This window comes from Heterodontus francisci, chromosome 27 (assembly GCF_036365525.1).
Source record: "Heterodontus francisci isolate sHetFra1 chromosome 27, sHetFra1.hap1, whole genome shotgun sequence".
Taxonomy (NCBI): Eukaryota; Metazoa; Chordata; class Chondrichthyes; order Heterodontiformes; family Heterodontidae; genus Heterodontus; species Heterodontus francisci.
Genome location: NC_090397.1, coordinates 53881971 through 53907435, shown reverse-complemented (window position 1 = coordinate 53907435; position 25465 = coordinate 53881971). Strand labels below are relative to the sequence as shown.

General features: G+C 46.7%; 1 protein-coding gene across 6 annotated transcripts in view; it reads left to right on the top strand.

Annotated features, from left to right (window-relative positions):
• The window catches only part of LOC137384826 (inosine-5'-monophosphate dehydrogenase 1), a 42523-nt gene extending 17420 nt beyond the window's left edge, over positions 1 to 25103 (top strand). Inside the window, exons 2-15 of one of the 6 annotated variants that reach the window (XM_068059374.1) lie at positions 371 to 419; positions 1274 to 1375; positions 5091 to 5165; positions 7299 to 7505; positions 7686 to 7773; positions 8002 to 8201; positions 8613 to 8703; positions 9239 to 9334; positions 15326 to 15469; positions 17264 to 17408; positions 19678 to 19821; positions 20421 to 20485; positions 22759 to 22775; positions 23864 to 25103. In XM_068059374.1, coding sequence (XP_067915475.1) covers positions 371 to 419; positions 1274 to 1375; positions 5091 to 5165; positions 7299 to 7505; positions 7686 to 7773; positions 8002 to 8201; positions 8613 to 8703; positions 9239 to 9334; positions 15326 to 15469; positions 17264 to 17408; positions 19678 to 19821; positions 20421 to 20485; positions 22759 to 22775; positions 23864 to 24025 — 1585 coding nt within the window. In that variant the 3' untranslated portion in view covers positions 24026 to 25103. Of the gene's footprint in view, positions 1 to 370; positions 420 to 1273; positions 1424 to 5090; positions 5166 to 7298; positions 7506 to 7685; positions 7774 to 8001; positions 8202 to 8612; positions 8704 to 9238; positions 9335 to 15325; positions 15470 to 17263; positions 17409 to 19677; positions 19822 to 20420; positions 20505 to 22758; positions 22776 to 23863 lie in introns of all 6 variants that reach the window. The other 5 variants (XM_068059369.1, XM_068059368.1, XM_068059370.1 and 2 more) reach the window with 5 other exon arrangements.
• The last annotated feature ends 362 nt before the right edge of the window (positions 25104 to 25465 follow it).

Here is a 25465-nt window from a genome sequence, read left to right as displayed (position 1 = left end):
AATATCCTCCAGAGTTCCCCCTCCTGATCATTCAGACACCTGCTGGAAAGCACACTATATGCAGGCATTGGGTGAGGATGAAATGGTGCTTTGCTGTGATGCCCTACACAATTGAATAGCTCGCCGACACTGCCTGAGGCTCTCACATGAAGGATGGACATTGGGCAGGGGTAGCAGAGGGTGGCTTGTGCCCATTGAATCATACTGCATCCAACAAGGAGTCCGCGTCTTCTAGAAGGAGATTATACTTGTGTGGGACTGGGACCGGGCGCTGTTCCTAACCCAGGCTGTCTGTTGGTGACGTCTGACTGGTTTAATTGGGTAATTTATCCTTTTTTTTTTCCCCCCCCCCCCCATTTTCTCTATTCAGTGACTTCCTGATTCTTCCTGGTTTCATTGACTTCGCTGCTGAAGAAGTGGTGAGTTATGAAAATCCTACATTTCCTGACAAGCATAGAGAGCAGAACTGGTTTATGAGTTATCGTAAGTCAGCAAACCCCATCACTCTGCTAATAATCTTCAAAACAGACTAGGGAAAGCAACAGTCTTTCCTATATGCTCAAGTGCGCTCTCTTGTTCTCTCTGTCTTTCTCTTTTCTCTTCCCCTCTCACTCATTCTGTCTGTCTCTCTCTCACTGTTTCTCTCACTCTATATCTTCCCCCCACTTCTGAGGCCTACTGCCCCAGTATGGGCTGTCGCTCTCCCCCTGTAGTGTCGCACCCTATTTACCTGATGTATGGATGCAGGGGGTTCCCCAAAATGTGCACTGGGGTGCTGTCGGTGGAATCTGGTGGTCTCCCTGCTCCCTCTACAGCTGGGATTCATCCTGCATTTTAGGGTTAGGCTTTCCAACTAGAAAGGCAGGCGGAGCATGTTTTTTTCATGCTTGTCGAGGTCCTTGCAGTGAGAGTTAGGGGTAGGGTGAGTTCACGTGCAACTTCTCTGCTTGATCCAGTTTGCCTTTAGTGCAGTGCTGTTTTCCTCTAGAAAACTTTAACTTTTCTAATTTGCAGTAAGGCAGATTCAGAGCAGACTTCTTAAAACAAATTCATTGATTAGATTCCAGCTTACAACTCTCTCTGGGGCATCTGTTAATCTATATATAAACCACCCAAACCCCTCAATTGGACTCCCTAGGTCTAGTCTCATAATTTGGGGTTTTAGCTAGACATTGTGTGTGGGTTTAGAATGGATTAAGGAACAAATAAAACCGATTTAACCAATTCAGATTGGTTGTATCTCACGAGAAACATTTTAATTTCCCCCCACCAGGACCTGACCTCAGCTCTCACTAAGAAAATTACCCTGAAGACTCCCCTTGTCTCCTCACCCATGGACACCGTGACAGAGTCCAGCATGGCGATTGCTATGGGGGTGAGTGTCGAGAGGAAGCTGGCCTGTGCTCTTTCCTTCACAGATTCTGTAAGTGAGCTGTTTCATCACCAGATCATGTCGGTACCAGAGGACTCTGATTTAAGATCATTGGCAAAAGGAGGAAACCGTTTTTTTTTTTTTTACACTGCATGTTGTGATCCTGAATGCACTGCCTGAGAGAGTGGTGCAAACAGATTCAATAATATTCCAAAGAGAAATGGATAAATACCTGAAAGGAAAATTTTATAGGGCTATGGGGAAAGAATGGAAGTGAGATTAAATAGGTAGCTCTAACAAAGTTTTTTTTTTTAGTAATTCGTGGGATGTGAGCGTATCCAGCTAGGTTAGCATTTATTGCCCATCCCTAATTGCCCTTGAGAAAGTGATGATAAGCTGCCATCTTGAGCCACTGCAGTCCATGTAGTGTAGGTACACCCATGGTGCTGTTAGGGAGGGAGCTGCAGGATTTTGACCCAGTGACAGTGAAGGAGTGGCAATATAGTTCCAAGTATGGATGGTGTATGACTTGGAGGGGAACTTGTAGGAGATGGTGTTCCCCTGCGTCAGGTACTCTTGTACTTCTAGGTGGGAGAGGTCTCCGGTTTGGTTGAAGGTGCTGTCGGAAGAGTCTTGGCGAGTTGCTACAGTGCATCTTGTTGATGGTACACACTGCTGCCACTGTGCTCTGGTGGCAGAGGAACTGAATGTTTATGGTGGTGTATGGGGCGCCAATCAAAGAACAAAGAAAATTACAGCACAGGAACAGGCCCTTCGGCCCTCCAAGCCTGCGCCGATCCAGATCCTCTATCTAAACATGTCGCCTATTTTCTAAGGGTCTGTATCTCTTTGCTTCCTGCCCATTCATGTGTCTGTCTAGATACATCTTAAAAGACGCTATCGTGCCTGCGTCTACCACCTCCGCTGGCAACGCGTTCCAGGCACCCACCACCCTCTGCGTAAAGAACTTCCCACGCATATCCCCCCTAAACTTTACCCCTCTCACTTTGAACTCGTGACCCCTAGTAATTGAATCCCCCACTCTGGGGGAAAAAGCTTCTTGCTATCCACCCTGTCTATACCTCTCATGATTTTGTACACCTCAATCAGGTCCCCCCTCAACCTCCGTCTTTCTAATGAAAATAATCCTAATCTGCTCAACCTCTCTTCATAGCTAGCGCCCTCCATACCAGGCAACATCCTGGTAAACCTCCTCTGCACCCTCTCCAAAGCATCCACATCCTTTTGGTAATGTGGCGACCAGAACTGCACGCAGTATTCCAAATGTGGCCGAACCAAAGTCTTATACAACTGTAACATGGCCTGCCAACTCTTGTTCTCAATACCCCGTCCGATGAAGGAAAGCATGCCGTATGCCTTCTTGACCACTCTATTGACCTGCGTTGCCACCTTCAGGGAACAATGGACCTGAACACCCAAATCTCTGTACATTAATTTTCCCCAGGACTTTTCCATTTACTGTATAATTCACTCTTGAATTGGATCTTCCAAAAATGCATCACCTCGCATTTGCCCTGATTGAACTCCATCTGTCATTTCTCTGCCCAACTCTCCAATTTATCTCTATTCTGCTGTATTCTCTGACAGTCCCCTTCACTATCTGCTACTCCACCAATCTTAGTGTCGTCTGCAAACTTGCTAATCAGACCACCTATACTTTCCTCCAAATCATTTATGTATATCACAAACAACAGTGGTCCCAGCACGGATCCCTGTGGAACACCACTGGTCACACGTCTCCATTTTGAGAAACTCCCTTCCACTGCTACTCTCTGTCTCCTGTTGCCCAGCCAGTTCTTTATCCATCTAGCTAGTGCACCCTGGACCCCATGCGACTTCACTTTCTCCGTCAGCCTACCATGGGGAACCTTATCAAACGCCTTACTGAAGTCCATGTATATGACATCTACAGCCCCTCCCTCATCAGTCAACTTTGTCACATCAAGCGGGGTGCTTTGTCCTGGATGGTGTCGAACTTCTTGCGTGTTGGAGCTGCACTCATGCAGGCAAGTGAAGAGTATTCCATCACACTACTGGCTTGTGCCTTATAGATGGTGGACAGGCTTTGAAGAGTCAGGAGATGAATTACTCACTGCAGAATTCCCAGCTTCTGACCTGTTCTTATAGCCACAGTACTTATATAACTGGTCCAGTTAAGTTTCTGATCAATGTTAATCCCCAGGATGTTGATTGTGGGGGATTCAGTGATGGTAATGCTGTTGAATGTCAAGGGGAAATGATTAAATTGTCTCTTGTTGGAAATGCTCATTGCCTGCCCCTTGTGTGTTGCGCATGCTACTTATCAGCCCAAGCCTGAATATTGTCCAGGTCTTGCTGCATGCGGTACGGACTGCTTCTGTACAAGCAAGGGCACGATGGGCCAAATGACCACCTCCTGTGCTTTATCGTTTTATGACTGTGATAGTGTGTGACGGCCCCTCTGTGATCCACTCATTCTGTTTCGATTTGACACCTTTCTTAGAAAAATGCTGGACTAGGAGCTAGCAGTGAAGAGACTCTCTTGTGCTTTGGTGTGCATTACCTACGGGTAACGTTTGACAAATGTTCTAACTGAACATGTACTTCTAATCTTTTAGTCGAATTAATCATAGGCATAGAATTTGCAGCACAGAAACAGGCCATTCAGCCCAGTTGGTCTATGGCAGTCCTTGTGCTCCACACGTGCCTCCTCCTATGCCGCTTCATCTAACTCTAACAGAAAATCCTTCTATTCCTTTCTCTTTCATGCTTATCTAACTTCCCTTTAAATGCATCGATGTTGTTCGCCTTAACCATTTCATGTGCTAGCAAGGTCCACAATCCAGCCACTCTTTGGCTAAAGAAATTTCTCTTGAAATCCCTATTGGATATATTAGTGACTACCTTTATATGTAAGTACTCTAGTTTGGGTCTCCCTCTCAATTGGAAACATTTTCTCCACAACTACCCTATCAATCCCTCTCATAATCTAGAGAAGAGAGCTCCAGCCTGTTCAATCTTGACTGATAAGTTATGACCCCTCCATTCCGGTATCATTCCTGTAAATCATTTTTCTATCTTCTCCAGGGCTGAGACATTGTTTGGTAATATGAAGACCAGAAATGTGCACATGACTCCTAAGTGTGGTCTAGCCAAGGTTCGATACAAGTTTCAACAATTGTTGCCTGCTTCTGATTTGGCAATTCATATTAATTCTGTTGTCTTGGCTTTACATCTTGTGTAAGAAGAACAAAAAGTCAGTGGTGATAGAAGGACGAGTCTTCTGGTAGAACAGTGTCCTCTCAGCTCTAGACTCTGGGTTGGATCCAGCCCTCCTGGTGGCTGAACATCTCCACATCAAATTGTTTGTAATTTGTACTGGGCTGTTGTGCTCGGGGTGGTTCGTGCAGGAAGAGATGGGGACACTTAATAGGGTGCAATACAGGAATCTGGGAGTGTTTGGGATAGTGTAGAGGGAGCTTTACTCTGCATTTAACCCTTGCTGTACCTACCCTGGGAGTGTTTGAGACAGTGTAGAAGGGAGCTTTACTCAGTATCTAACTTGTGCTGTACTGCGTTCTGCACTGACATTTCTCTGGTGCTATGCCTAGCTGCAGGCACATCCCGGCAGGCAGCAGGTTACCTTATCCGAGGACTGCTTGACTAGTGATAAATCGCTTGATAAATGTGATGTGATGTTTTTACTTTATCTTTCCAGTTAATGGGCGGAATTGGATTCATCCACCACAACTGCACCCCGGAGTTTCAAGCTAATGAGGTCCGCAAAGTTAAGGTGGGCTCCACTCACGTGCTTGCATGGTTCACTTTACTTTGACTGGCTTGAGATTTAATAGAGCTGAAATTAATTGCAGAATATTGTCAAATATTTAATTGTATTGTCACTGTGTTTAGCTTTGTTCCTGTTTCATTGCTTGTGGTGAGTCAAGTCTGTTTTATATCGTGATGTACACAATATAAAAATGTTTTATCTTGGTTTGGTGGGCAGCACTCTTGCCTCTGAGTCAGAATCTAGGCTGATACCCCCAGAGTTGTACTGAAGGAGTATGTCACGTGGAATAATCATGCTTTGTTTTCTCTTCCTCCCTCCTCGGCCAGTTAGTCTGACATCAGCCATCGGGAAAATGCTGGAATCTGTTATTGACGTCTTAATGTATTTCGAAAAGCATATTGTGATCAGACAAAGTCATTGTGGTTTTACGAAAGGGGAATTGTGTTTGACAAATTTATTAGAATTTTTTGAGGATGTACCTCGTAGATGTACTAAATTTGTACCATAGATGTACTAAATTTGGATTTCCAAAAGTCATTCGATAAGGTGCCACACATATGCAAGATAAGGGCTCATGGAGTTGGGGGTAACATATTAACATGGATAGAGGATTGGCTAATGGACAGGAAGCATAGAATAGGAATCAAGGGGGCATTTTCTAGTTGGTAAGCTGTGACTAGTGGAGTGCAGCAAAGCTCAGTGCTGGGGTCTCAGCTAGTTGAAATCTGTATTCATGACTTAGACAAGAGATCAAGAGTAAAGTATCTAAGTTTGCTGACAATACACAGCTAGGTGGGAATGTAGCTGTGAGGAGGATAAAAAGAGGATGCAAAGATATGGAAGTGAATGTACTCCATCTGCCACCTTGTTGCCTAATGTGGGAAAGTGTGAGGTAATTCACTTTGGGAGTAAGAATAGAAAAGCAGAATATTTTTTAAAACGCATTGAACATCTAAATGTTGATGTTCAGAGACTTGGGTGTACTCGTACAAGAAACACAAAGTTAGCATGCAGGTTTAGCAGGCATTTAGGAAGACAAATGCATGTTGGTCTTTATTGCAAGGGAATTGGAGTACAAGAATAAAGAAGTCTTGTTGCAATTGTACAGGGCTTTGGTGAGACCACACCTCAAGTACTGTGTGTAGTTTTGGTGTCTCTATATACTTGCACTGGAGGCGGTACAGCGAAGGTTCACTAGATTGTTTCCTGGGATGAGACGGTTGTCCTATGACAGGCTGAGTAAATTGGGCTTACGCTCTCTGGAATTTAGAGAAAAGAGAGGTGATCTCATTGAAACATACAAGATTCCGAATGGGCTTGACAAGGTAGACACTGAGAGGTGTTTCCCATGGCTGAGGAATCTAGAAAACTGAGGCACAGTCTCAGGATAAGGGGTCGATCATTTAGGATTGAGATGAGAAATTTCTTCACTCAAAGGGTTATGAATGTTTGGAGTTGTCTACCCCAGAAGGTTGTGGATGCTCCATCATTGAGAATATTTAAGGCTGAGCTAGACAGATTTATGGTCTCTCAGGGAATCACGGGATATGGGGAGTGGGTGGGAAAGTGGAGTTGAGGCTGAAGATCAGCCACGATCCCATTGAATGTCCTAGCAGGCTCGAGAGGCCATATAGCCTACTCCTGCCCTTATGTTCAGCTGAATAGTTTGGGATTCTTTTTTCCTTGATAGTGGGTATATTTCTGCACAAGATTCTCTCCTTTTTCTGAGAGATTTTCTTTTTGAAACATGGGACCAGGAATAAGCTATTCAGCCCCTTGAGCCTGTTCTATCATTCGGTGAGATTATGACTAATTTGATTATCCCAAGTCCATCCATCCACCTTGGCTCCATATCACAATACCCCTGACCAGCAAAAATGTTACCAATCTCAGATTTAAAATTATTCCATTAATCTACCTGGCTTGAGAGAGAAAAGCTCCCAACTCCCTAATACTTCTGTAACTGATGCAGTGTGATGCTATGGTGTGCACTGGAGATTGTCTTTCTCCATCAACACCCCCTGCCTCCACTAGAAGTCCCCTTCCTCCTGTTACCCAGTGCTGTGATGGGACCATATTCAGCTGAGGCCATCCAGCCTGAGTGCGATTCTTACCTTTGTGGCTTGCTTCTTGCAGAAGTTCGAGCAGGGCTTCATCACCGACCCGGTTGTTATGAGCCTCCGCCACACGGTTGGGGACGTTTTTGAAGCCAAATTGCGGCACGGCTTCTCTGGAATTCCAGTAACGGAAACAGGAAAGATGGGAAGCAAGCTGATGGGGATTGTCACCTCGCGGGATATCGACTTCCTTTCGGAGAAGGATTATGACACAGCATTGAACGAGGTATTTAAAAAGTACACCATATATTACAAACTATGACTGTTATACAGGGCGGTGTTATCTGTAGTAAAGGGTAACTATACTCATATGCTGTACATGGGCTGTGTTGTCAGGGGTAAAGACTCTGCTTGTGGTGCCTTACTGTTTGGGGGATGTGCTGACTGGTGTTCTTTCCTTTATCAGGTAATGACGAAGAGGGAAGATCTGGTTGTCGCTCCAGCTGGTGTAACCCTCAAGGAAGCCAATGAAATTTTACAACGCAGCAAGAAAGGTACAGGCACCATCATAACGTGGTGCAGAGAAAAACCATGGGGAACAGTGTGGGGGTGGAGTCCATGAGAAACTGGGGAAGGCAGGGTAGTGGTGGCAGAAGAAGGGAAATGTGAGTGACCAGTCCCGCCCTGGGGGCTGTAAGCGACCAGTCCAGTCTCCAGGTGATAATGCTCCCTGCGAACACTCTACTTACCTTTGGTTTGTTTGATATTTTCTTTCTGTTCAGGGAAGCTGCCGATCGTTAACGACATGGATGAGCTGATCTCCATCATTGCACGGACTGACCTGAAGAAGAACCGAGATTACCCACTGGCCTCAAAAGACTCACGGAAACAGCTGCTATGTGGCGCAGCCATTGGAACACGGGAGGATGATAAATACCGGCTGGACCTGTTAATGCAGGCTGGGGTGGATGTCGTTGTGCTGGTAAGAAACAAACAGTACTTCATGGCAGAGCGATTTTGGTAGCCATGGCACAGTGGTTGGCAGTGACTCCACCTTGAGTCCAGGTTCCATTCACATCCAATCCCATTGACGACGACAGCTGTTTTTGGCTCAGTACATTGCACTCTAGCCTCTGAGTCAAGATCATAAATTCAAGCCCCACTCCAGAAAAGTAAAAACATAATCCAGACCAGCATTTTTCATGCAGTACTGAGGGAGCACTGCACTCTCAGAGGTGCTGTTGTTCGATTAAAACGTTAAAACTGAGGCCCCATCTGCCCTCGCAGGTGGGCATAAATTGAACTATGTGAAGTACTATTTGAAGAAAGAGAGCAGAGGAGGATTGTTAGACTTAACCGGTTTTGTAATACTCCTTTGTTCTATTGTTTCCAGGATTCATCCCAGGGAAACTCTGTCTTCCAGATAAATATGATCCGTTACATTAAGCAGAAATATCCAGAGTTGCAGGTGGTTGGTGGAAATGGTAAGTGGAGATCAACGTTGGCTGTCTTTTATTACCTTCTGCCCCCTGCTCTTTCCCCTTGTAAGCTTTGCTCAGTTGGTTTTGCTCTCACCTCTGTTAGGTTATGGGTTTGAGCTGCACTTGAGGACTGGAGCCCACAACAGGCTGACACTCCAGTGCAGTACTGAGGGAGATAGTACATGGGCTGTAGGAAGGGAGTAAATTGGTGGGTTAGAGTCCATGTTGAGGTAGAGCATATATAGGCTGTAGAAAGTGATTAAGTGGGTGGATAGAGTCCACGATAGGGTAAGATGTATATGGGCTGTCGCTAAATGGGATTAGTGGGCCGAGTGTCCTTTTCGTGCTCACACAAGCAAACTGACTTGATCTTTCTCAATCCTGCCCTTTGTTTATTGGGAAGCACCTGACCATTTCCATGTTTGCCCTCTTCCCCCACCCACCCCCCAGCCGAATAAGGTTGCTGCTGCCTCCCCCTATGAGGAGAACTGATTCTACCTTGCTCAGGGATTTTAATCCTTCTCTTCTCCTTTCACAGTGGTGACCGCAGCACAAGCCAAGAACCTGATTGATGCAGGAGTGGACGCTCTACGGGTCGGGATGGGCTGTGGCTCGATCTGCATCACTCAGGAAGGTGGGTCCAGGGATTGGAGTTGCAGCCAAAAGATAAAATTGCCTAGAGCAGGATCGATCCGGCCATTCACCTTGGACTGGGATCCAAATGCAAACTAGATTTGATGAGATGAACATGCCCTGTACTGGATTTAAGGGCCTTCCATGAAATGGCATCTCGTAGTCTGGATCCAGTTCCTCGTGGCTGCAAGTCACAGCACAAATCCATGTTGTATTTGGAACAGGATGACTAGTTTGGGACGTGGAAAAATGTGGCGCAAACATAGAAACAGGAAGAGGCCATTTAGCCCTTCAAGCCTGTTCGCTATTCACTCACATCATGGCTGATCTGTACCTCAGCTCCAATTAGCTGCTTTTGTTTCATATCACTTGATATCCTTCACCAACAGAAACCATATCAACCTTGAAAGTTCCAATTGACCCCCAGCATCTACAGCCTTTTTGGGCAGTGAATTCCAGATTTCCACTACCCTTTGTTTTTTTTTAAAAGTGCTTCTTGATTTCATCTCTGGAAGACCTAGCTATAATGTTGTGCCTCCTTGTTCTGCGCTCCCTCACCATAGAAAATAGTTCTCTCAGTTGACCCTATCAAAGTCCTTTATCATTTTAAACACCTTGTTTAGATCACCCCTCAACCTTTTAAATTCAAGGGAATAAAAACCAAATCTGTGTGGTCTGTCCTCAGTTTAACTTTTTAATCCCTGTATAACTGGTGAATCTGCACTGCACTCCCTTCAATGCCAGTGTATCTTTCCTGAGTTGTGGTGGCCAGAACTGAACATAGTGTTCCAGATGGGGTCTGACCAAAGTTCTATATTGGAAGCATCAGATGCTCACTTGTATTCCAGCCCCCCTTGAGATAAAGGAGAGTGTTAGCCTTATTTGACTGTTGCGGTAGGCAGTGCTGTTCTGAGGCACATGGTAGATAGAGAGCTTTACTCTGACCTGTGAGAAATTGCCGCCTGGCGCTAGATGCCCAAGAAGGTCAGTGTTCTGCTCCCAGCTCAAACATCCCTAACTTGAACAAAACCAACAAAAAATGGACTTCTCTATGACTCAGAAAACTATTTGAGGTCCTGTGCCCATTCTGATTGAGCATTTTAGCCAGTAGACTATTTCACAGAGTATAATTCTGGGATTGATGACAAGAAATTCCGAGCGCCCTGACCCTTGCACCCGAGGGCCCTGAACCTCTCAGCCTCACTGAGGCATGATGCACAAAGACCACAATGTTAAAATTGAGATTAATAACGAGTAATAGAGAAGGAGACTGCTGAAGAGAGACAGCTCAGGTCTCTGTCTGGCCACACCCAGCCCCCGCAGATCGCTCTGAAGGGGCCCAGTAAGTCATCTAGTTGCCAGGGCAACTAGGGATGAACCAGAAACTCAGGGCTGGATGTTGTGCTGGAGGCGGGGTTCCTGGTGCCGGGCCGAAAAGGCGGGGAAACCCCGCCTCTGCCTTTTTTCCCGGCCCTTGGGAGCAATCCTCCAGTCTTTGTTTCAAAGTTTTAGGAACTGGGATTCCTGTCCCTATAAAGACTCTAAAGGGGCAGGGATCCCGCCGCCAAGAGCTGCCGGTCAGTCAGAGGGCCGGCAGCTCAGCAGTATCGGCAGTGCAACTGGAAGCGGTGGCCACTGTTGGTACTGCAGAGGCCTCCAACCCAGGCCCAGCGCTGGAACCCGAGAGAAAAGGTAGGTGAGGCGGGGTTGCCGGGGCCAGTCTGGAAGGCCCCGGCAAGGGGTAGGGGTGTGCTGGTGGTGATTCAGCCTGGGGGAGGGGATTCCTGGGAGGTAAAGTTGTTCCTGGTAGGGGTCCTCTCTGGGCCACAAATTGCCAAGGAAGGAGGGGCCCTATCCCCCACCCCACCCAAGCCCACTGGGAGGGCGCCTCATTTTACAAGGTGTCCTCCCTGCACTGCGGAGACCCACCCCCCGCCACTGGTAAGATCCCAGCGGTAGCAAGAAGAGGCCCTCAATAGGCCATTTAAGGGCCTCAATTTACCTCTAGGCGGGAAAGCCATTGTCAGCCCATCCCGCTCTTGGAAAGATCATGAGGTGACGAGCCCTCCGCTTCGCCGCTACCCCTCGTGATTCTCCATGCCCCCGGCCCCTAAAATACTGGCTGCAGTGTTTCCAATATCCTGAGAACCAAAATTCAAAGAAATCTAGCTAAAACAAAGGGACCAAAAGCACTGGGGTTTGAGTCTTGCTCCATTGTCACCTCATCTAGGGCAGGGGCCTCACAGTTGACCTCAGCACCACTGGCTTAGGGAAAGGAAAGTAGTCATTGGGCCATACTTCCAGTTGTTATCCAGTGACTTCTGAAAGAACATGAGAGTAAATAAGGGTGAGGATAGGGTTGTGATGACACTCGTGATCAGATTGTCCCCGCCCAGGTTCGTTAATGATAAATGAATACTTCGGCAAACTGCTGGAGGGTGACCGGGGTCTGGGGAAATATTCCCCAGCGCAAGTCAAAGGTTTTTGAAGAGGGGTGACGATTGTGGGGAGGGGTTATGAGGAAACTCACCAAGACTGCTTTGACAGCATCTCCCAAAGCCGTGATCTCCACCACTTAGAAGGGCAAGAACAGCAGGTGCACAGTCACCTCCAACTTCCTCTCTCAAGTTTTGGAGAATTTTGATAAAGTACATAGCGAGAAATTGTTTCCACCAGCAGGAGAGTCAGTAACTAGAGGATGCATATTTAAGATAATTGGTGAAAGAACCAGTGGGTAGATGAGAAATCCTTTTTATGCAGCAAGTTATGATCTGGAATACACTGCCTGAAAGGGTGGTGGAAGCAGATTCAATCGTAACTTTGAAAAGGGAATTGGATAAATACTTGAAAAGGACAAAATTGCAGGGCTACAGAGAAAGAGAGAGGGACTGATTGGAAAGCTCTTTCAAAGAGCCCCAGCACAGGCACGATGGACTGAATGGCCTGCATCTGTGCTGTATTAATACTCAACACATTGACAAAGGATCCATATCTGGAATGGTTAACCCTTCCTTCTCTGCTCAGGTGCTGACTTTCCAGCATTTTCTCCATGTTTCAGCCTCTGTAGTTTTTCTGCCATATAAAAAAATAATTCTCTCTCGATCCCCATTTACACAGAATGCCTTTCTCTGGGAAACATGCCCAGACTGGGTTCTCCTTCTCCATCTGGCTTTGCTTCTTACTCCCAGCTCTCTTGCTGTATTTATGCTGTACCTTTCTATGATGTCACACTTCATCCTGACTTGGACATTTATCAGCTGTTCCTTCATCATTTGGTCAAAATCTGGAATGCTATCTGAACAGCACTCTGGGAGCTCCTTCACCATATGGACTGCATTGGTCCACGAAGAAGACCTGACACTACCTTTTCGAGGGGCAACTTGGGATGGGCGGTAATTGCCAGCGATCCCCACATCCTGAGAATGAACTAAAAATGCAAGTGGCACAGACTGATTGCAAGCATTTGAGGTTGGAGAGTGGTCTGCTTGAAATTTAAATGTTTTTTATGCAGAAGCTCCATCCATCTCCTTGATCTGGTTGGAGATTAACTGATAAAGGTTGAGACAAGCTGAGGAAAGTGTGCAGTGCTGCAATGGGGCCAGTTGAGGGCACTGTTGAGGTCATCTGGGAAAGTGTGCTGCTGCCCTTGAATGGTTTGGTTTAGTTTAGTTTAGAGATACAGCACTGAAACAGGCCCTTCGGCCCACCGAGTCTGTGCCGATCATCAACCACCCATTTATACTAATGCTACACTAATCCCATATTCCTATCACATCCCCACCTGTCCCTATATTTCCCTACCACCTACCTACACTAGGGGCAATTGCTAATGGCCAATTTACCTATCAACCTGCAAGTCTTTGGCATGTGGGAGGAAACTGGAGCACCCGGAGGAAACCCACGCAAACACAGGGAGAACTTGCAAACTTCACACAGGCAGTACCCAGAATTGAACCCGGGTCGCTGGAGCTGTGAGGCTGCGGTGCTAGCCACTGTGCCGCCCTTGATGGTGTTGAGCAGCATCACAGGCAGGCGACTGACTTGACAATTCTGAGCTCCTTCAGCACTGTTAAGCCCAAGAGGTGTCTACCACCAATTGCCACACAATAATGAGCATTGGCCCTAATTGGACTGTGACTGCAGAGCTCTCATCTGGTCCCCATATTCCTTTGTCTCCAATATCTGGTGATACAGATACTAGTATCTGCCTATCTTTATATGCAGGATGTGGGTGTCACTGACGAGGCTGGCATTTATTACCCATTGCTAGTTGTCCTGTGAAGGTGGTGGTGGTGGATCTTCTTGAACCAGTAGTCCTTCTAGTGATGCTGGTCCCACACAGGGTCAGGTAGGGAATTCTAGGATACTGACCCAGCAACGATAGAAAGAAAGGAAGGACTGGCATTTCTACAGCATCTTTCATGACATGCATACATTGCAAAGCGCTTCACGACAAATGAAGTATTTTTGAAGTGCTGTTGTAATGTAGGAAAACAGTGATATTTGTCCAAGTCAGGTCGGTGCGTGATTTGGAGGTAATGATGTTCCCATGAGATTGCTGCCTCATCCTGCTTGGCGAACATAGTTACAGGGGAGCGAGGTGCTGCCGAAGTAACCTTGGTGAATTGCTGCAGTGCATCCTGTATATTGTACATACTGCAGCCACAGGTGGAGGTCTGGGTACCTCGGGCACTGATAAATGAACTGTTGTGTTGTAGATGGCATCAAGCTTCTGGCTGTTAATCAGCAAATTGGATTATATAGCGCATTTAACGAAATAAAAAATCTGTGCTAAATCAGCCGTCTTGCATAGTTCAGCCCCTCCTCTGCTCCTCTGATGAAGTAGCTATTCATTGCCTTTCCACACAGCAATGACCTGGAACCCACTGTCTGTCTCTGCCTCCACCATCCTCAATCAATGATTTCAAAAGGAGATTGGATAGGCACTTGAGAGAAATAAACTTGCAGGGCTACAGGGATAGAATGGGAAAATGGGACTATGACTTGTTTGCTCTACTGAGAGCCGGCATGTACTTGATGGGCTGTATGGCCTTCTGTGCCAACTTGACTATTGGGTGGGATTAGGGAGGGTTAAGAAGTCTCTTGGTGCCAACCTCCTCCACCGCCTCTGACAACAGGAGAGTGTTCTTTTGGCTTCAGTTAATTTTGGAGGTCAATCCTGGGACAGTGCTGGCATTCTTGACACAAGGGGCTAGATTTTGTGCTGGAGGCCCTACCTCCAGCACTGGGCCGAAAAGGCGGGGGGAACCCCACATCTGCCTTTTCATGCCCACCCAGAGTGATCCTCCAGTCTGTTTGAGTCAGTTTTAGGAGGCACAATCAAAGGGACGGGGATCCCGCCTCCAAAAGCTGCTGGCCAATCAGAGGGCTGGCAGCTCAGCAGTATCAGCAGCGCCTCCAGGAGAGGTGGCCACTGCCGGTAGTGCAGAGACCTCCAGTCCAGGCCCAGCGGTGGAACCCCGGAACAGAGGTAGGTGACGCAAGGTCACCAGGGCCAATCTGGAAGGCCCCGGTGAGGGGGGTGGGGGGCTGGTCATTCAGTCCAGGGCATGGTGTGTCCTGGGGGAAAAGTTGTTCTTGTTGGGGGTCCTCCCTGGGTCATAAATTGCCCACCAAGGAGGGACCCCCCGCACTCCCAAGCCCGTGGGAAGGGCGCCTCGCTTTACAAGGCATCCTCCCCACATGGCGGAGGCCGCACCAGCGACATGGGAAGTGGTCCTTAATTGGCCATTAATAGGCCACTTAAGGGCCTCAGTTGGCTTCTGGGCGGGAAGGCTGTCATTAGCCTATCCCGCCCTGGGAAGATGCGGGGCGACAGGCCATCAGTTCCGCCGCACACCCCGTCGCGATTCTCCCTGTCCTGCCCCCCCCCCCCCCCCGGCCTCCGATCCCGCCTCGGGGGCCTGTAAAATCCCGGCCAAAGGGTGCCAAGACTGAGCTGGTTAATCTGTACAGTTAATTTCTGTTCCAGTTATGGCATGCGGCAGACCTCAGGGGACCGCGGTTTACAAAGTGGCAGAGTATGCACGCCGGTTCGGGGTCCCAGTCATTGCTGATGGCGGAATCCAGACAGTCGGACATGTGGTGAAAGCTCTGGCCTTGGGAGCCTCAACAGGTAACTGCCTGGTATTTTACTGTCATCCAGGTTTTGGCAAGGTATGTGATTAACAGCAACAAGTAGTATTTACATGGAGTAACCCTCCGAAGCCTTCTGCATAGGAGCATTATCAGACAAAATTTGACACCGTCACAAATGGAGATATTAGGGCAGGTGATCGAAAATTTTGCCCAAGAAGTAGGTTTTAAAGGTTTTGAAGGAGGAGAGAGAAGTGGAGTTTAGGGATGGAATTCCAGAGCTTAGGGCTTGGGTATCTGTGGCCGCCAATGGTGAAGCGATGAAAGTACGGAATGCAGAATTGGAGTGCAGAGATTTTGGAGGGTTGTAGGGCTGGAGGTTGTTAGAGATAGGGAGGGGAAGGCCATGGAGTAACTTGAAGACATGGATGAAAATTTTAAATTTAAGATGCTAGTGGACCAAGATTCATTGTAAATTTAAGGCTGTTTCAGTACTGTGGTAGGGGTGGAAACCAGATTGGAGAGATTCAAACGTGGAGTTACGGGAAAGATGGGCAAAAAAATTTGGGAGGCGGCAATACGTTCAGAGTCGTTGGAGAGGAAAAGGAGATTGGAGATGGGGTAGTAGTTTGCAATGACAGAGGAGTCAAGGGTGGGTTTTTGAGGAGAGGGCTGATTTGAAGGGTAGGGGAACAGAAGTTGAGGAGAGGGAATCGTTAACATCAAATAACATGGCCAGGAAGGGAAGTTGGGTGACTTGTCGTTTGGTAGGAATTGGGTCCAGGGATCCGGAGGTGGGTCTCATGGACAAGATGAGTTTGGTGAGTGCATGAGAGGAGATGTATGAGAAAATAGAGAAAAGTGCAAGTTCAGGGCTAGGACAGGGTGGGAAGCTTTAGGGAAATTTGGCTTGTTGGGCTTAGGGGAGGGAGGGAAGCGACAGAGGCAGTTAATCAAATGGGCTCAATCTTTGTGACAATGAAGTCCATGAGCTCCTTGTAGTTGTTGGAATTGGGGATGGGAGAGGGGTTTACGAAGGAGGTTTGTTGTGGAGAAGAGAAGTTAGAGTTTATCATTGCATTTCAGGATGATTCTGCAATGTAGAAAGAGCTTTACTCTATCTAAATCATGTGGTACCTTCCCTGGTACTATCTTTTTTTTTAGAGATACAGCACCGAAACAGGCCCTTCGGCCCACCGAGTCTGTGCCGACCATAAACCACCCATTTATACTAATCCTACACTAATCCCATATTCCTACCACATCCCCACTTGTCCCTAAATTCTCCTACCACCTACCTATACTCGGGGCAATTTATAATGGCCAATTTTCCTATCAACCTGCAAGTCTTTTGGTGGTGGGAGGAAACCGGAGCACCCGGCGAAAACCCACGCAGACACAGGGAGAACTTGCAAACTCCACACAGGCAGTACCCAGAATTGAACCCGGGTCACTGGAGCTGTGAGGCTGCGGTGCTAACCACTGCGCCACTGTGCCGCCCACTATTGAAGGAACATTGTAGAGGTAGCTTTATTCGGTATCTATTCTTTATCTGACCTGTGCTGTACGATTACCCATCTATATGATACAGCTGTGGTGGCAAACTGACAGTAATGAGCTCAACAGGAAAGCAGCAAATCGTAATCTGGTGATTTATCACATGAACCTAATTTAGCTCAAAGCCTCAATAAATTAACCTCTGTCGCTTTCACCTTTTCCACTGTTTTCACTCATCCTTTCTTTGGTTCACGCTGTCTCACTCCATTTTTCTGTTGGTTGCTTTGACTCAATCTCAATCTCTGTCTCTCCCTCTCCATCTCTCCCCCTCTCTCAGTGATGATGGGTTCGTTACTGGCCGCTACTACAGAGGCCCCGGGTGAGTACTACTTCTCGGATGGAGTGAGGTTGAAGAAATACCGTGGCATGGGGTCCTTGGATGCAATGGAGAAAAACACAAACAGTCAGAAACGCTACTTCAGGTAAGACCTGGAGCTGCTGTCACTGGGTCGGCGCTGCAGCAGGGTCATCACCAGCTTCCTGTGATGTCCCTCTGTGCACTGACTGGCAGATAGACCCTATCTCCTGTCTGATAGCTGCAGCCTGTATGTGAACTGAAATATTTTATCTGGTTTAATAATTGCCTTCACATGGTTGGGTTACATGTAGTTCTGTTTTTTTAAAAAAAAAGGTACAAGCTCATTTATTCAAATCAAAACATTAGGAATTTGTTTTTGCTGTTTTTAAACAGAAAAACCCATAAAAGACTGATTCCAATCCAAATAAGTTGAACCCCATCCTCACTCCACCCTGTCCTGTCACCAGCCCTGGCGCCACTCGCCCTATAATATGGATTTCACAGGCTCAAGACATCGTCCAGTGGCTCACCTAATTGAACCTCAACTTTAGCTAACAGTTTCTTATGAAAGACTTTATCAAATGCCTTCTGGAAGTCCATATAAATATCCCATCAACTGCTTTAGTCACCCCTTCAAAAAATTCAGTCAGGTTCAGCAAGCATGATCTACCCTTTAAAAATCCATGTTGACTCTCTCTGATCAACTGTAAATAGACTCAGAAATTTCCCGACAACAAATGTTAGGCTAGCTAGTCTGTAATTATCTGTTTTCCTGCTCTCGCTTTTCTTTAGTAGCGGACTGTTGATTTGAATTTTTCAATCTGAAGGAGCAGTTCCCAAATAGAGAGAATTTTGGAAGATTATGGGATACTAGTTAGAGCATCTGCAATGTTCTCACCTACTTCTTTTAAAATTCTGGAATGGAAACCGTCTGGTCCTGAAGACTTGACACATTTTAGTGTCATTACTTTCTTTCTTACTACTTTTTGCTTGTGTTAATTTTGTTGAGTTCCTGACCCTGATTCAGTATTAATTTCCTTTAGGATGCTTGGCACACGGACCTCCTCTTCTACTGTAAATACTGATGCAAAATAATTATTCAGCATGTTCATCATTTGCTTATTTTCACTGACAATATCAGTTTTTAAGGGCCCCACATTGCTCCTGACCATGCTCTTTTTCCTAATGTAATTGTGAAAATTTGTGTTGATTTTAGTATCCCTCAAGTTTCTTTCCATGCTCCCTTTTTGTTTTATCCCTTACCTCTTCAGTTGTCCATGGCTGTCTCTTTTTGCAAGCAGAACTTTAGCCCCTTTGGGGATAAACTGGTTCTGTATCCCATTCATCTTTGAAAACCTCCCATTGATCATCAGTGATTTTATCCATGAACAGATTAGCCCAGTTTACTGTGGACAGGCTCCATCTCATCCCATTGAAGGCAGCGTTGCTTAAATTTAGAATCTTGTTAGCTGTTTCATATTTCTGCCTTTCAAAGTTGAACTCGACCATATTCTGATCACTATTAGATCAATGTTCCCGCACTGCTGGAATGTTAACGAAACATGGCTCATTATTAAATCATTCTATCTGAAAGTTAAAACCACTCTGCCTTTGCTACATGCTTGTATAATCTCTGCATTTAGCAATTCACAGCTGCTACCAAGGGGGCCTATTCGCAACTTGACGGAGAGAGAGCGGGGGGGAAGGAGGGGGACGGAGAGAGAGTGGGGGAAGGAGGTGGATGGAGGGGGGGAAAGAGGAGGGCGGAGAGAGAGGGGGGGAAAGTGGAATTAAGACTGCTCTTGGCAGAATGACATCTATCTGAATACTCAGCTTCACTACAAGTGTGCGGGCAAATATTGACTACTTGTGCAAGTAAATAAATGCCAGGTATCTCACCATATCAGTGTCCAACATAGTGTTGAGCAAGTAAGTCAAAAAAATTATTCTCATTTAAAGCTTCTTCACAAAAATGTATATTTGTTGCTGTTTTGATTAGTAGTAAGATAAATTCTAATGCCTTTATCTTTCTGAAATTCAGTCACCACTTTCTCTCTCCTCCCCTTCCCCCCCCCCCCCCCCCCCCGCACCCACCCCACCATGTAAGATAAAGATTTGGACAACACTGTTGTAGACCTTATGACCTGATGTATTTAGTTCCCAGTCCTAACTGTCTTGCAGCTGTGTCTTAGTAATGGCTACCATGTCATATCCTGCAATTCATTCAGTGTACATTTGTGTAAAGGATGCTTATCTGGGCCATACACCCAACCTGTGCCGAGCACCAACTGGGTGTGGTGGGCAGTGGAATTATACTCCAGCTGCCCTCGATCCATGGGACAGCTTGTGGTACCCTTTCTCTTGATGCTAATTCTGCTGTGCATTGTATTCAGTGAAGGTGATAAGGTGAAAGTGGCCCAAGGAGTGTCGGGATCAGTTCAGGACAAGGGCTCAATCCAGAAGTTTGCACCTTACCTGATCGCAGGGATACAGCATGGATGCCAGGACATTGGAGCCAAGAGCCTCTCCATCCTAAGGTGGGTATCAGCGGCTGTGTTTCCCCTTCACTCACTATCCAGTTCCAACATTGTTGTTTTGTCAATAAGATAGAAAATGGCCAAGAAACAATTGCTTTGTAGATTGGAGAATCCAATGGTGGATTGGGGGGGGGGGGGTGGGGGTTTGGGGAGGGGTAGTCATTTTAAGGCTGTAGTTCCAGGCCAGCTAATTCTCCAGTTTTTTTCTTTATTGAGTTTTTCTTCTGGTATTTTGGATCCCCAGGAGATTATGTTGCTGTGAGGGGAGGGTGTTGGGGAAGGAGAGTATAGTCAAAATGCTCCGACCATCATTAGTGTCCGGCAGGCTTGATGGACCAACTGGTATTTTCTTGCCTGTCAATTTTGTTAAACTGTGCTAAATTCAACGTGGTGGGGCAGGGGGTTGTGTCATGCGTTACATAGGACGGTTATGTCATAGGTGAAATAGGAAAAGGATTGCCGCGCAGTCATCTAATGCATAACCTGTTCTGGATTTTTGTACTTGGAGAATATACCATGAATAACATCTTCTGTTCTCCCACCCCGTTTCCCCCCCCCCCCTCCCCCCCACTCCCCTCACCGCCCCTCCCATTTTTCAGGTCAATGATGTACTCGGGAGAGTTGAAGTTTGAGAAGAGAACCATCTCCGCTCAGGTAGAAGGAGGTGTGCATGGTCTGCATTCGTAAGTCTCTCCACACGTGTCTCCATTTTTCCTACTTAGTTAGATTTTCATTTCTGCTTTTAGTAGTGGGTTACTTAGTTGCAGCCGATCCCCTTGGCTGCCTCACCATCTGAAGTCCAACACCTCCCCACACACCTTCAGTGAAATGCTTGGCTTACAGTTTTCAGAGGGAATTGGGGTGGGAGAGATGGGTGTGTTGCAGAATAGTGTTTGGTTGAGGCGGACATGGAAGGTGACTTTGACACTGTTTAGGGAATTGTACAAACCCTATCTCCACTATCCGGCTACAGTCTGTCCCTCATCCTCTGCCCCACAAACAACTGTTTGGCACTGAACTAAATTAGCAGCAATACAGCTCCCTCTCTATCTATTTCTGTCTGTCTTCCTCTTTCTACCATCAGTCTTTTTCTATTTGCCCCCCACCCCAGCGCCTCTGTCTCTCCCTCTCTATACCTTCACACCCCTGCTCTGGTTAACCTTTCAGCTGTTGGGGTGAGAACTTGCATTGCCTCACTCCCAGTATAGAGATTTTCTTTGAATCCAGTCCTGCTCTGCACAACGGGTCCTCCGAACTTTAATAGGACATTGGTGCAGATTCAGACATTACAAAGTTGCAACTTTTTGTTGTAATCGGAGGGGGCGATCTTGACCTATTTGAACCTTCCTCCTTCCTTTTGCCCAGCAGAATCTCATCCAGTGGGAGAGGCCCCGCGGCAGCACCCTGGTGAGAGTTCACCCCCTTTATTCTGTGGTTTGGTTTTGAGTTACCTGAACACAATTGACCCAAATCCTCGTTTGCAATTTGACTGGCCTGTGTCAACTGCAGAGTAAGTGCCCATGTAGACCAGGGTGAGAGTGTGGCTTCACTGCCCCTTACGGGTGAGATGTGGATTGAGCCAGCCACATACACAATTAAACAAATATGACAGCAATCATGGTTGGTGAGGTTTGGACAGCGGGCCAGCCCCTGAGGGGGCAGTGGAACAGTAGACCCAGCTCCTGAGGGGGATAGTGTAGTAATGCCCACAGGGTGCGATACGTCAGTGTAGTAAAACAAACCTTGGTACCATTTTGAGTTTTGCCATTAGATATCCCTTGGTGCATGCATCAGATAGTAGATTATATGTTCCCCATGCCACTGCAGACCTCCACATGCAGAGTTATTCAAACAACTAGCCACTGTCTCTCAATCCTTAACAATTATTGAACCACTGAAAGGTGGCTATGAACATTCAATGGTACCAAACACCCACATGCCAATTGTTAGTTCCTTTCCCTCGTGTATTTCTTCCTCCCTCTGCTTTCCCCTTTTTCCACCATCTGTCTTGCACTCCCTCCGCCTCCTTTGAACACTAGTCGCTGTAGGAAATGTGACACCCCTGTGAACACAACAAGATCCTGCAAACATGATAATGACCGAATAAGTGTTTTAATGGTAGTGGTTAAGGGGTAAATATTGGCCAGGGCACTAGGGAGACCTGCCCTTCTCTTTGGCTAGTGTCATGGGATCCTTTACGCCCATCTGAGAGAGCAGATGGTGTTTCATCTCATCCAAAAGATGGCACCTCTAACAGTGCATTGTTCCCTCAGTACTGCCAAATCTGAACACTTCCCAGCCCGCAACCCCATCCCAGCCCCAGGGAGCAGGAAGGCCCTTAGAGTTGTGTAATTCTGCAGTAATGGATGGTTTAGATGCACAGATCAACAGTGTCTGGTGTGTGGTGGAGTTCACACTCAATTGTCCAGGAGCCACCAGAGTCAACAGGGATAGAGTGTGGTGAGATGTCCCTTTGTGTGCAAGACGGCTAACCGAGAGGAAGGGCTGAAAATTACTCAAACTGCCCTGCAGGCTTGGCCCCCATCCCCCCCGTTCAAGACGGTGCTTTTAGAGACTCCTGTAGTGCATGTATAGAGCCTGGAATTTGCCCCTTGGTATGTAGGCATAGTGAGCAAGGGCCACTGGCTTATGGGGATTCTGTTACATTCTCCTGTTACATTGGATTCTGCAGTTTTTTTAACTGGTGTTTGTCATTGAGTCAGGCTCCCCACTCTCTACTCTTCTGTGAAACCGATAAACAAGTGGCCTTGATCATAATAAGAAAGGAGCTGCTTTTCCTGTGGGGCATGTGCTGTACTAGCCTCGTATTCTGTAGCGCTCAGTTGCATGTTTTGCTAGTGCTATGTTTTGCCTTGATGGATGTTTTATCCACACTTTTGTCTTTTTCTCTCCTTCACTCATGCATTCACATGTCAGATACACTTTTGTGCCATGTAAGTAAACCCAAATATTGATGAATAGTTAGCCATGTTTGCCAGTTAAAACACACCCTCATGCATCTCCTGTGATGAGCTTGGCAAGTAGACACAGAACACTACTGAACAACCTCTCTGCCCAATGATTCAGTGGATAGCGACTTTACAAATTCGACTTCCCAGCTGGCAGCTTGACCCTGTGGGAGTACACACCTGGAATTTGGTGGTGCGCTTCCTGGATTTGCTATCCTCACTGGACGGGACCAGTGTCTGGGATGCAAGTGCCAGGATTGACTCCCTGTGATGACATGTTAAACCAGGCAGAGCAGGAAGACCCCGGGCTCGGTCCTCATTCTGCGCTGTTATCCAATGAGGTACTCCAACAATCGGCCTCAGTGTTTGTGAGAGTACTGTGTCCAACAGAGTTTAAAAAATCCTCCCTGCCTTGACTTGCTGCATGCTGTCAGTTGCCGATAGGTTTTAGGGTCTGGATTGTCAATCAGAATGATGAATTTTTCAGCACAGGTACTGAGGATTCAAGCGTGTGAGGGCGCGTATGTCATCTTCATACCACGTCCACTTGACTTGTGGAGGAATACCTATTGACGCCTTTTCTAAATAGTGTCCTACCAGCCATGGTGAGCTGTATAACACCCACATGAAGCAGCAGCAGGAGCATGTTTGAGATGAGGAATAGTGTGAGACTCTAGGCTCGTGTGCTTGGAAGTGGGAGTCTTTCCAGCATCGTACTGGTGCCAACAACTGAAAGAAAAGAGGAAGAAGAAACCAGCTTGCATTCATACAACACCTTTCACATCCTCCAATCATTGTTTCACAGCCAACAAATTATATTTGAAGTGCAGTCACTGTTAGGCAGACAGAGCAACCGATTTGCACACTAAGATGTCACAGGGAGCAATGAGGTGAATGACCAGTTTTTTGGCCAAGTATTTAGCAATTGATGGGAGATTGAAATAGTTGTGCATGGACTGTGGAAGAAGGGAGTTTGATGAATGAATGACCTTTCCTCTTGTTCCAGGCTGCAGTGATAGCATGCCAATCTTACGAAGGATCTCGCATTTTTATACATATTTTTTCTATTTCAGTTACGAGAAGCGGCTTTACTGAAGAGGGAGGCGTTTCCCACCAGTCCGTGGCTCCCAATGTACCCTCTCCACTGGCCATCAAACCGCACAGGCGTCCCTGACCACCTCCCTCTGGCCCTCACACAGAGGCAGCATCCCCGCTCTTCGCCTCCTGGCTTGTGATGCACCATTTACTTTTGTTCTTGGACTTTTGTAACTTGGAGCTATGAAGATTGAAGCAAGAGCGAGAAAAAGCAGCAACACCACCGCACCCAGGCAGCGCATGAGAGTTGTTGTTGCGACCACCTGCTGTGTACTTGCTATCTACCCAGGGCTGGGGGATGAGCCTGGTGTTAAGCTATTTATAGCAAGATTTCACTAATAGTTTCACTTAACAGACTTGAACCGTAATTTTCTTTTTTGTCACCAGAAGTATTTGTGTTTTTGTTTAAAAATATGTGTATGGGGGCTGGGGAGGGTGGGTGCGTGAGGGGTGGAGAAACGAGATTCCTTTTCAGCCCCAACAGTGTCGCCAAAGGAAGAGGCAGGGAATTTCTGGTTTACATTGTCGTGTCTTAACTGCTTCATACGCAGCAGTTGGTGTGTTACTGCAATGGATGGAGGCGATTTGAGGTTTTCCTTTTTAACTAGCTCCCTGCTGCACAGGAGAAAGAGAGTGGGTATGGTGGACAGGGAGTTGCTGGCGTCTTGGAAGGAGCTGGGAGGCTGTTAACTGTTTACTGCTTTTGAGTTCCCCGAGGCATGCTGGGCTTCCAACATGTGATTCCATTGTGTGAAATCTCCACTCCCTGGATCAAGGAGAGTTGTGGACACTCCTTTGTAGCTGCTCTCGTCACCAAGCAAGGTTTGCTTTGGGGTTGAGAATGTCTCTTCGGAAGACTCCAGCTAGTACCTGATGGGTCATTTCCCAGGTTTGCTCATTTGAGCTGTTGGAAAATCCTCCAAAGTAAAACAACTCTCAAGAAGCTTGCCTTCTCCTTCCCATTCCAACACATTCAAACACCACCCTCTCTTCCCTCCCAACCTCTTGCTCCACCAACCAATCTCTGGCTAGTTACATGCCCACAGATGAAGGACAACATCTGTTTGATGTATTAACCACAAGTGTAGACTCAGTAGAACTGGATGCACTTCAGAAATACTTTGCTTCTGACACTTACTGTTGGACAAAACTTGATTCAATGCCTGTAAAAGACCTGAGACAGAACAAAATAAAATAAATGCAGTTGCGTTTTGAGAAGGTTTTTTTGTTTGTCGGTAGCTTCTCAGTAAATCCAACTGAGCCTGAATCACGAGAGTCTCCTTCATCTGGTTGCTGAGGGTCAGACTGTCTGCCAATTACAATCCACAGCACAACACTGCTAATTCAATGCTATAAACAGGAACCACAAACTCCGGGAATCTGAAATTAAAAGGAGGAAGTGCAGAGGCAATCGAGTTGCACACCAGAAACTTCATTATCTGTCTTGTCTTTTCACATGTTGACAGTCTTAATTATAATTAATTTGGTCTGAATCAACAATCTCAGGCTACGGGCAGCTTGTGTAGGAAGAATATTACAGGAGGGAAACTCTTGAGGCTGGAGTTGTAATATAATGGGAC